The 12,570-nt window shown below is 39.7% G+C and overlaps 1 protein-coding gene across 1 annotated transcript in view; it reads right to left on the reverse strand.

Moving 5' to 3' along the window:
• The window catches only part of LOC134003209 (cytohesin-3-like), a 30,739-nt gene that overhangs the window by 4,707 nt on the left and 13,462 nt on the right, over nucleotides 1-12,570 (reverse strand). The window contains exons 3-9 of the mRNA XM_062442341.1: nucleotides 12,426-12,490; nucleotides 11,116-11,182; nucleotides 10,821-10,939; nucleotides 7,146-7,226; nucleotides 6,932-7,044; nucleotides 3,939-4,087; nucleotides 3,655-3,766 (exon numbers count right to left, since the gene is read on the reverse strand). Of these exons, the coding sequence (XP_062298325.1) occupies nucleotides 3,655-3,766; nucleotides 3,939-4,087; nucleotides 6,932-7,044; nucleotides 7,146-7,226; nucleotides 10,821-10,939; nucleotides 11,116-11,182; nucleotides 12,426-12,490 (706 nt within the window). The remainder of the gene's footprint in view (nucleotides 1-3,654; nucleotides 3,767-3,938; nucleotides 4,088-6,931; nucleotides 7,045-7,145; nucleotides 7,227-10,820; nucleotides 10,940-11,115; nucleotides 11,183-12,425; nucleotides 12,491-12,570) is intronic.

Below are 12,570 nucleotides of genomic sequence, written 5' to 3' on the forward strand. Positions count from 1 at the left end.
ATGTAATCAAAAAAAGAGAAAAACATAATGTGGCTGATATCAATGCAAAGTCTGCAACGCGTGCATCATAATAGCGTGTTTGCTGACTTCACAGTTTGTGCACAAAGCAGCCGTTACTGATGTAATGTTCACTTGACCCACATTTTTATTCTATACTGCTGGCTACAGTAAAATCCAACATCTACATTATATATGAGACATGTTTACCTTTAGATGCTTCCACTGTGTTTAACCCACTAAACTGGCCTGAGCATTTTAAACAAGAGTCTGCAGTTGTTGGGTAAATACATAAGTTCGTTAAAGTTTTATTGTGCTACTGTCAACCATATGGCAGGATGGATAGTTGTTTATCCTGTTCAACCATATGTTCCATTTCATCCCAAACCTGACATTTATTACGGCTGTCTCCTTGTTTTTCCTAGTTTCTCTATGTGTGTGTATTTCTAATTCAGATTTATCATTCACTTCTATGTTTAGAGACATTCAGGGAGTGCAAACCAATGTGGGATGGTTCAAAATTGTGCAAAAGTTTAAGGGAGTAAAATGTCTACTATTTCTTAATTTCCATGAAAAATGTTCCCCATCAGTGTAATTTAGTCTAAAGGTTAGGCCTATTTATTGGATGAATTTCAAGTCCTCATAGGCCGGACAGCCACAATATTGTGCACTGACCGGCCATTTGTCTTATTTAGCATTGATCAGATGTCAGTTAACATTCTTAATAGAATTTGAAATTCCGTTTACTGAGAAAAGCCAGTCAGGCCGAATCTGGTGATAACATGTAAAGATGACATAGTGACAATCTCAGTCTGTCTGGTTTACAGTGGCGGTGTTGTGAGAATTTAAAAAAAAATCTTCCCCTCATTGTGAAGGGTCTCCTCTGATGGAGTATAAATTAGCGTGGAATTCACTAATGGGTAAAACTGGACTTAAACTGATCTGGCAAGTGCAGCTGGTGGCATGGAGAGCAAGAGAGGAGGAGAGAGGAGGATCTGCAGAGGAAGAAGAGGAGCAGCAGCAGCAGGAGGAGGAGTAGGAGAAGGAGGAGGTACTGAGGCCTGTAGGTTAGGAACAGAAGCAGGAAAATGAAAAAGGGGGCAAAGATGTCCGTTATTTCACTGCATGACCAGCTACGCAGCAGTAGGTAGGTAAGTAGGTACACATTCTCAAAGCGCAAACTGAAGAAGGCCATTCACTGAAAGCTCGAGCATGACTGCATGTTCTGGCAGATGGCTACACAGGAGCTGTATGACGCACAGGGCGGTCTCTAATGGTACAGAACATGAGGTGACCTGGCAGCTTCTTTCAGGAACGTCAGAGCAACACAGGAAAATATTACTTAAGCTTGCAGATGATTTTGTTTTAGGTGATTTTGTGCACTTGCTTATATTTTAAGATTTTAAGCCCTAAGTGTGTCAACTGTTATATATGTGGCAGTGAAGTGACTCTATACAGTTTTATGATGGAGTGATGCAAACATGAGTAATCAGACAGGTTTTCCCATTTAAATCAGTAGTCTAAAACTATATAGAAGTGTAACAGTAATGATGTCATTTTAGTTATCTAGTGCATTGTAAACTGTGTGCACACATTACTAAGAAGAACCGTTAATATAAAATGAATGGAACTTAATACGGCTATCATGTATTCCAAAGAATAGCATTACATCTTCACATTTGAGCCAAAACCAGCAAAGTTTCTGCATTTTTTCTTGATTAATGACTAAAACATTTGTTAGATGTGGTTAATTTTCTGTCGATTGACTAATCAATTAGTCAACTAATCATTGAAGCTCTACAGGTTAACTGTGAACCATTTAGATGATAAATTAAATGTTCACCTGAAATGTACTTTCCAAATAAGTGGCTTAAATGATTCTGGATGATTCACTCATGATTTACCAGTGAAACTAGGCTTTAAATATGGTACATACATGGTACATACTTGTGAAAAAGAGGCAGGATAATAAAGGGAATATGGCACTATAGTTTGATGAGGTGAACAGTTATCTTTATGATGCAAATGCATCTTGTGATAAAAGTTAGCGCTCAGCTATGTGCATGCACCAACTGAAACGTGCCCTCTGCGTCATCTGGCCTCCTCTAGAGCCAAAAGAGGAAAGCAACCGACCCACATGCATAATGATGAAGACATCCCGTCTTGCCTTTGAAAGAGATAACCCATCACCTCACGATGCCATGGGGTGATGAGGTGAACTTATTTGCCTATTAACAGCTCTGATACAACAAGCCAATTACTGTAGATGAGGGGACTAGCATGTTCAGGGGCCCGGTGTGCTAAAGAGATAATGGCAGCCAACGCCGTTATGAAGGCACTCTGTGATGAACCGGGAGGATGGAGGAGGAAGGAGTGTTATACCTACCTCCTAATACAGAGATTTAAGAAGGAAAAGCCATCACAGAACAGAGTGAAAGAACAGAACAAAGGGTGAAAGGGCGAACGATTAGAGAGAGGGAGTGAGGAACAAAAACACAAAAGGATTTGAGAGACACAGCGAGCACAAAAATCACCATGGCAGACAGACAGAGAGAGAGAAGCTGAAAGTGTAATCACAAAAAGAAGCATGCTTTAAAAGAGAGTAGAAGAGAGGAGAGGAGAGGAGAGGAGAGGAGAGGTAAGGAGAGACAATATGGCAAAGAAACAAAGAGGAGAGGTCACGAGATAAAGGACAAGGACAGAAAAGACACTTAGCAGTTGCATCACAGATCTCCTAGCAACCTCATCTGACACGTTCTTGGCATAAATGGGGCTGGGCCCGAAATGATGAGCTCTGTTAAATTAATTTGTTAGTTCACTAATTAGCCAGCAGGGGTCCTGAGTATGTGGTACGTTCACACTGTGAAAATGAACATAGACTATAATTTAAAATGCCAACACGTGTCCTAAATTCACTCAGTATTTAAGTCTGGTGTTAACGGACAGTTTTTATTCCCCAGCATTAGTGCAAACTAAGAGCTCACAGCTAAAAAACTGTGATGCAAATGGCCAACAGCTCAGGCTGAATTGCCAGAGAGAACAGGAAATAAAGACAATAACCTAACACATGGTCACACCAGAGGTTGTCAGTGAGTTGGTAGTGAGATTCATTAAAGCATCCTCATGAAATAGGTGTGCTGGAAGCATGATGTAATGTTTAATGCTCTCCCTCGGTAACTGGTAATCTCCTGTGTCACGATTGATTTTTGTGGAGCACTTTATATTCTCCGGCAGAGCTTTTTTAGACATTGAACTCTACGCAAAACCCTGGTTCAGATTTACTTTGCGCTGGCTGTTATGCAAGCAGGTGAAACTGAAGCCCTAATCATTGGAAAAGGTTTTTAAAAGCTGTCTGTTTAGAAACTGGTGTTAGCTCCATCATTTCCTGTTAGTAAAAAAACGGTACTGCATATCAACTGCCATAATTGTGTTGTATAAAGTTAAAGATCCCTCCAGAATGTTTTAGGAGATATACAAATACTGCTGTCGACCTCCAGCACGGTCACCTGAACGCCCATCATAAACAAGTCATACACACAAACACAAATCACCAGGGAAATGCAGAACACAACATATTGTCCATCAAACCGATGTTGTAGCTCCGCTGTCATAAATCAACATGGTCAGAGTTAATTTAGTGACTCTGAATGTACGTACCTAGCTTTAAAAGCCAGCCTTCTCTGTCAGGGTTGAAGAACGTGTGCGTCAGATCATTCCCATCATCCTCTGGGATTTTAAAGGGCTCGTTTTTGATGCTGTCATAAAGGTTCTGCAGACAGGGGAGGCAAAACCGTTAATAAAACCGGGAAACGGTGGAGAGGAAAAAAAGCCTCATTCGTATGGAGTAGGCGTGACAGGACGGTCACAGAGATCAATCATCACACGCACGCAGTCACACACTCTATACACTATACACGTTCTCATTATAAACAAATCCTCACTCTGAGAAGCTCCTCTGGCAGGTCTCCTCCTTCATTGATGCCTCTGTTCATGGAGATAAAGCGCTCCACAGGGGGCTTGTCTCTGACGTTGGGGTTGTGTAGGCTAGTGTTCAGCATGATGATAGCAAATGACAGGACGTAGCAGGTATCTGAAAGCAACAGTAAGGCAATAAAATGGGTTAAAAAAGTGCATATCCTGCCACAGAAACCCCATTTACACCTGGTATTAACACGCAATCTGTATCTGGATTATATCTACTGTACATCTACATTTCAACGTTATTTGAAAAATGATAGTTGATTACTGTCCAAACTGTATAGACTACCTCTACTTTGTTAATGTAGGGAGTTCTGTGGTGTTTTAATGTTTTAATGTCTTCATCCAGATAGAGATTACATGTTATTATGGCCTAAATGAGGTCAGAGAGTAGCACAAATGATGCAGAACAAAGCATAAATGGTAAACAGGTAATAACAGACAATAACTTGTGCTGCCCATCAAGATCATAAATAGGACACATTAACCATACTTCTTACAAGATTTATACATATCAAAATTGAAAAAAAGTTTATTTTATTTTAAGAAAGGGTCATTTATTTTATACATTAAACAGGGAACTAAAACAGCACTGTTAATTTCTGACATGTCTGGTTTAACATTTTCAGGTTCCAGTACATATAACATGGTGTCATCAGCATGTCGTGATAATTCGTGTTTATTATGAACTTTTGTGTTATTTTTTTTTATTACACATGTAATTATTCGCTGTATTCCTATTATGTATGTAGCAAAGGTTGGTAGTTGAGCCCTAATTCTGATAAATGTAGATTTTTAAAAATTGATTTAAAGGAATTTCTTCAATCGTGGGTGTGAAAAAGATATGTGGTTTGGCTTTTTTCTCTTTGAGAGAGAAGCTTTCAGACACAGACAGTCAGGATTTTACAAAATCGTTTTGTATATGTATGTGTATGTGTGTGTGTGTGTGTGTGTGTGGTATGAGAGAAAGAAACAGTGTGTGTGAGTGGGGAGGGGACTTTAGTCTCTCCACTGTGTGTTAATGTTCAGACTCACACGGGCCAGTGGCTGCGTGTAAATGAATCATTCATTCCCTTCTATCTGTCTCCTCTCACTGACACACTTTGGTCCTGGCTGTCCTGCGCTGCCTATTGTCTGCTCACTAACACACATTCTCTATTAAAAGAGAGGAGCTTTGCACACACACACACACACACACACACACACAGGATGTAGTGTGGGGCAGGAGGTGCTGGTAACAGTCAAAGGAATGTCAGTGAAGTTAAAAAAAAATGATGAAAATAATGAAGGACTGAGGGAAATTAAAGATAATTAAAGATCACTGCTCATTTTATGTTTTTTTTTTTGAAGGGCTCAATGTGTTACTACTGCTACGCACATGTTCCTGTGTGCTGCTTTGCTCTGCCCTACACCCACACAGACTATCACACACACACACACACACATAAACACGCATGCCTGCCTCAGTGCATGAGACTTTATGAGACCACTGAAGAAAAGAAGAACTCTTTATTCATTAAACTCTGATTCTTTTGTAGTTCAAAGAACCATGCACTACTGTATGTGGGTGCAAAGTCAGCATCTGAAAAATAAATAATCTGAAACATTTACGAGTCGTGTCATTTAAGAGCCTTTTATCTTGTATGTTGTCTGTATAAAAAACACATATCTCTAAAAAGTAATAAATAAATAAATAACAGCTCTGTGTACCTTTTCAAAGTATCCCATTCCCACCACAAGACCATATGCATCTTCAACAATCTCCCATGCAATAGTTTGCTCTATGACCTCTTTAATTATTTACTGACTGTTGTAGTTGCAGACTTTGTTTATCACAAGTCTGTGTATCACTCAGCCAGGTTGTGTCTTCTTGAATAATGCATGTCTCATGTTTGTTGCCGGTTGTTTACTCTGAACTCATGTGCTGCTATGATCTGTTCAGTCAGGGTGAGATTTGGGATTTGGAGTTATTTTTATCCCCGGTGGGAACAAAAATGTATCCCCTTCACAGTGATTTATGCTGCTTTACCAATAGACCATATGAAAATAGATCAAAACTTTTAAAAGTTTATTTAAAAAAATCTAAAAACATCATTAGCATCATTGCTTTTTGCAGAGATGTGGGTAAAAGAGAGGTGACAAGCTGTGGATGTCCCCTCCACAGACGTCCATCATCAAAGCAGACTGCTTCTTAGTCTGACAAGTAGCCATACATTGTAGCCTATATATTTTTATGACAGCACATTTTGCCATTGCATGTTGTCATTATTGTCTATTAAGCTGCGAGCTGCACATAGAGCTGAATTGTGCAGTGACTTGCAAGAATGGCATTTAAGTGTATTGGCACATCCGAGTGGCGCTATCCACAGTACTGAAAGGCGCATCAGCATTTGCAATTAGCATTTAACCTTTTGTTTTGTTGTAAATGATCATCTCCCTAATGTGTCCGCATGAGGAAAGGACAAGACATGAACATGACATCATATCGCTGAGAGTGAAAATACTCGCTCCTGGGTGAATTCAATTAAAATGGATTCAAATATCCCCTTCAACACAGTGCTCAAGTTCAAGTTTCCTAATTGTTTTAGTTCATAATTATTTTATAAATGTTATTGCAAAAGCTACAAGAAATAGCCTGATATGCTTTGTAGTCTAGGCGTGCTGTGGTTCTGATTTATTTTCATGAATACAATGTTTCAATAAAACACCCCCCACCCGTAGTTGTTACTGTAATCTGGTTAATCTCTCATTGAGCCTTAGTTACAGTAACTCTTATGGCTTAATGATTGAAATGCATTAAGCAAAACAGGCCAGGACTCAGCGCGTCCTGTAACAGATCCCTCAGGCAGTATTTCTGTTGGCACGACTACATATCAGCGCAGTGACTTTGTCCAACATATTGGATTTCGCACTTTGCTCATACGAATATAGACAACATTTCAGCAGTGAGGCTGACCTGTTGACTGGAAGACTCCAGGGTTGCACTGGCAATACCGTGAGGCAAACGCTTCCATCATACGGTCGATCTTCTGAGCTTCACCTGGCAGACGGAAACTCCACAGGAATTGCCTACAGAGAAATAAAAAGGATTTCATTTGTGACGCCACAAGCAGTTAGGACGTAGCTGTGTTTGAACAATGCTTCATATTTGGTCTCAACATTCAACTGACCGTAGTGCTTGGACGAGGTTGAGGTCTGCAAATTCATGCAGCTCCACAAAAGCCTGCAGCACCTTGATGTTGAAGTCATCCCTGGTGATAAAATAAAAAAAAGAAAGAATTAGAAAATCAGATATTATTCTTTCTTTAAGCTTTTGGTTTGTTTTGTTTTTTTCAAAGACCCAAACGGAGAATCCCCTTAGAGAAGATGTAAAATACCTCTGGACACAACACAAACTGAGAAAGCAGGTGAGTGGAAAACCATATTTCCTCCATAAAAGCATTTCTCAACCTGCATTCCTTTTTTCCTGCATTCCTCTCATGTTTGTGCGAGTATTCATACTGGATGATGAGTCTGGAAGCAATTTAAACAGCTGGCCGGTGCTGAGCATTTCTCCACCCTGAGGTGGGGGGGGGAGCGGGGGTGGATTGATGAAAAACAGCTAAACCAAACCCACACAAGCTCCTTTTTGTCTGAGGTTTGTTTGGCCATCGTAGGCATTTTTGGAAGGGAAAAAGTCAACAGTGTGCTCTCAGGCTGCGGTCACAGCTTCTCTTGATCGTGTTTGTTTGTACATCAGAGTCCAGTATCTTGATCCTGCATCACCTTCATACTGCGGATTGTTCAAAAAGAAACCAAGACTTTTCAGACTGTTTTTTTTGTGTGGAGGCTGAGAGGAGTACAGAGAGAGTTGGTAATAACATTTTCTGATTATTTGGATGACGTCTTGGGAGTCCAATGAGTGTTTATGAACTGTCGTCTGCAGCCAAATGAAATGAATCACGCCCTTTGAGGGTTATATAGAAGGTTATTGCGAAAAGTAAATTTATCACAATGAAACTTGCATTGTATGTGACAAACAAAGCTGAATTCTACAGGAACAATAAAAGAGCTGCCAAACAAAAAACTGTCTGATGGTGTAATTTAAGAGCCTCCATCCATCTTCATCTCTTTCGAGCCGTTTCCTCTCTTTCTCTTCGACCGTCTCCTCCTTTCCATGTGTCCCTCTCTCTGTTTTCCTGCTGTTTCTCCCCCCCTCTTCATCTCCTTCTCTGCTCAGCATGTAATGATAGGTTCCTGCTCCTTGCATAAGCTCAATTAGTGATAATTACTGAGCGTAAACCCGCAGCCCATGTCTAGTGTGATTTCCACCAGGTAGGTGGCCTCTTTGATGATCCTGCGTGAATAAAGCCTATTGCCAACAAGCGGAGCCCCCTGAGTCCCCCCCCCCCCCCCCCCCCCCCCCCCCCCCATCCCTCCAACCTTCAGCCTACTTAAGAGAGTGTATGTGTGTTTTCTTTTCTCAGCTAGGAAGATAATACGTGTAGTTGATGAGATTTCCTGCATGGATTAAAAGGTCAAAAAGCTATTTATTTAAGTCAAGACTTTTTATCCAAATCAAACAAATTGCAGAGTTAAAAAAAAAAAATTAGTTTGTTTGTTTTTTGGTACTTTAAGAAATCAATTTTATAAAAATGCCATCCAAATTTTTATCTAATATTCTTTTATCACCAGTCAAAATCCTGCCGAATTAGGTGCGATCACATGGCAAAAACAATGGGGTACAAAGGCTTCAGTGTGAGCAGTGTACCCGTTCACCAACTCCAGATACACCATCAGCTGCAACTACTAAACAATGGAATGTGTTTGCTTCATTTTTCATTGTTCCTGTTTTGAGGACCAAACACAAGTCATGTGAGTTTCTACAGAGCCTGCAGAGCAAACTTTTCCAACTCACCAAACAATGAACAAACCAGCATCCGAGTGAGTAAACTGACATTTGATTATAGTCCCTGTATTCAAAAATTGTAAGGTATTAATACTTCAACGTTCAAACCAGATGTTCTTCTTTGTTATAGTTTATAACAATATTAGCGCGTTAAGGACAATTTGTACTTTCTGTGTTCCACGTCTGCATACAACTGTTGTCTTGTGGACACTTTCCACATGTGCCTCCAAGTAAACAGGGTTGCAGTATGATAACTTTCCAGAGTTGTAAAAGTAAGCTGCTTAACTGTGCAGTGTTTTTCTGATCAGCCTTTAGAAGCAATAATCTGTTACTCTGAGCAGACTTGCTGCAACGTATTTCATTCTCTCACCAGCACTTAAACAACAAGACCACACCAACACAGCCCCTGGTATTGTTTTAAACAGGACTGTTTTCAATCTGAATGCAGCTGAGGAGTTTCTGTATGTTGCTGAACAACAAGAAAAAGTGACAGCTGCATACATACAATAGAAAAGAAAGACATTCCTGTTTGCATTTCCAGCACATAGGCTGTTGGTGCGCTTGCAATGCTTACAGTCCACGTGTTCACAAATGTTGGGTCCGCGTGGCATTGGCACGGACCTTCATGGCAATTCTCTATGCTCAGAGGTGTTACTTTCCATGGACCATCTGTCAATGAAAGCTAGTCTGTGATTTCTTTTTTGTGTGAATGTTCTGCTGATAATTTGGTATGAAGATCGATAAATTAGCCAGGCTGACATTCCAGCCTATATTAGCTTTTGGCAGACATTCTACTATCAGTCAATAACAAATTGCAGTACAGAAATGCTGGTGATATCTTAGATCATTAATATACAGTCTCATCATTTTACAGTTTGTTCAAGAGAGAGCATTGACAAGTTTATTTTTCAACTTCAAAATGTCCTGCTCTGTACATATCTGTATAAGAATTATTTAAAACATTTTGAATTTTGAAACTTGGATATTTCTATCAGATTAAATGGACCTTTAACGAGGGGCCTTAGTTGCACGTCATACCCGTCTCTCTTTCTCTTTGTTTCCTTTCTACCTCCTCACTGCCCACTGTCCAATAAAGGCAAAATGCAAAAAAAACAACCAAAAACAAAAAAACAACAACTAAAAACCCTTAAATATCAGTTTTGCTGGCAGAAATCTAAAATGCATCACTTCCTGTTAAATAGAGTCTATACTGTAGAAAGACATACGTTACTGTATCACAATGAGCATTCAGGACAGCATGTATAAGGACTAATAATTACAGGATACACTGAACATAGGTTGAATCATTGCTCTGTGCTAGATCAACTGAGGATAATAAGGAGCAAAATGGTTGAACTTTATATGCAAAAATAGATGAATATTTTAATGTAAAATGAAATTCATATGAAATTCATGATTATTTTGCACATAATGAGACTTCATTTTCATTTTAATAGTACACTTCCAAATAATGTTTTTCAAATGAAACACAGACAAATGATAAATCAAGTTAAACGTTGCTGTTTTGTGTCTTATAATTCTAAACCTTTTCCTGGTATTTGATTCAGTGAGTTTTGTCCCTGTTCGCCTCGGCCTCTTCAAACATGTTTAAGTCATCTCACCTTCAGATAACACTATCCATCTCACTAGCCCTCCGCCTATCTAAGACAGTCCCTGCGTCACTGCTGCAGGACTCTCCTCCTCCTCCATTATCCATCAGTCTGGCCTGAGATGTGAGGAGCTGGATTGTCTTTTTATTACCGGTTATAAGTCCAAACGATTGGACTGCGACAAGACGCCCACGCTGCCTCGGAAGATTCATGTCGGCTGGGTCAATCATGTTCGCTTTCTTTAATCAATAAATCCAGCTCATAATTTCCTCCTCTAATCACAGAGGGGAAGTAAATCTCATATAAGGAAGACTTTGTCTCATAGCCTGATAGACGCTCTGACTCACCGCTCGCCCAAGTAGTCTCCGATAACGGTCTTGTTGAGGCCCTCGCCTTTGTAGAGGAACTGAGCGATGTCTTCGGGAGTATGTTGAAGGAGGTCGTTCTCCAACAGGAACTGGATTCCCTGTAGAGGAGAAGGAGATCACAGGATGAGTCTGGCTGCTCAATCTTGGAGGGGATGATGGAGAATGACAGCTTTTCATTGTTGAGAACAGACAGACATTTAACAGATGCACTGAAGGCTGCGGTGGTTTGTGACGAAAACATAAGGCTGCTACAGGATTGAAAAATAGACATTACCTTTTTTGGGTCCATGTTGAATTTCTTCCTGCCCATGGCGATCTGTTTGTTTCTCTGGGATGTTTTACTGGAAAACATGAGCGTAAATGTGGAGATTCAATTAGGTGAATCCACTCATTCGCCCTAAACAACACCGAAAGCCACAGATTGTCATGTACCTAAACATCAAGCACAACAAATACACTTTATTTATAGTCACGACTGGGAAGATTACTTCCTGCCACATCTGTTCAACACATCATATGGTCATGCCTGATTCTGAGCTGAAAAACATATGCACACGCAGACAAACCCAACAAAAGACAGACCTCTGATGTGTTTGTGTAACGCAGGTGATAAAGAGTGTAATGATCTCAGTGACAAACAGCACACAGTGTGGACACACAATGATTTATACACGGAGAGAACACCTGATTGATTTATACAGGGTACCTTCGCTGTACACTGTTTGTTTTATGCAGCTGTCAGTTGGAGAACACAGCACACACTGTCTAGCCAGGCTGTTATATGCAGTATATTGTATATAATTATGCTGTTAATATTTTACCCAACAGTAGTCAATATTTCTGTGTGGATGAACAGAAAACAGGTTGATCTGGTTGGTATAACGGTCTAATACAGCTACAATTTAAAGTCACATCTTGTCCAGCTGAGTCTACTTCATCCGTATGTAAAGCAGACTCAGCAGCCGATGTCATTCACAACAAAAAATGCCTTTGTAATGTTTGACATCTCTTACCTAACTATGATAGAGGAAGAGAAATCGTTGTTATTTTGTGTTTGTAGATCTTTTTTTTACAAACTGGACACTGAAGAAAGCTGTATGCCATCATACAAAGAAACATTGCTACATACTAGTGGCTTTAATAACAATTAGAGCTGTAATGGTTCATTTATGGATTATGCAACTATTTTCATAATCGCTTGTTTTCAGCCTCTAAAAATGAGATTTGGACTGCTGGTCATTTAATCACATCATTTCTGACATTTAAGCCAGAAAATTATCAACAAACTAATCGATAATGAAAATATTGGCAAGTTGCAGCCCTAATAGCAGTCATATAAAATATAATAAAATGAAAATAAAACTGAAAACAACATTTTAAAGCTGTCCTTACTAAAACTTTGTTATTGGGTTTCCACGTAAATAAGATAACATGTCATGATGTAGATTAAAGTTCATGCAAAGCCCTACACACGCAGTCTTGATTAATAGAATTATGTATAAATTACAGTTCTACGCATCACATTTATAAATTGAATCAATAAAGCAAACTGTATTGGGGAGATACTTGGCTTCAGAAGCTTACCTCTCCCCAACACACGTCAGCTGCTCGATCTCCGTCATCACCTCTGCGATCTCGAACTTCAACCTCTGAGAGAAAGACAGACAGACAGGCAGTTGGTTTGATCTCCCAATGTTAAAAAAAGGGTTTACAATGTGAAATGGAACGG

Source organism: Scomber scombrus, chromosome 21, assembly GCF_963691925.1.
Source record: "Scomber scombrus chromosome 21, fScoSco1.1, whole genome shotgun sequence".
NCBI classification, from domain to species: Eukaryota; Metazoa; Chordata; class Actinopteri; order Scombriformes; family Scombridae; genus Scomber; species Scomber scombrus.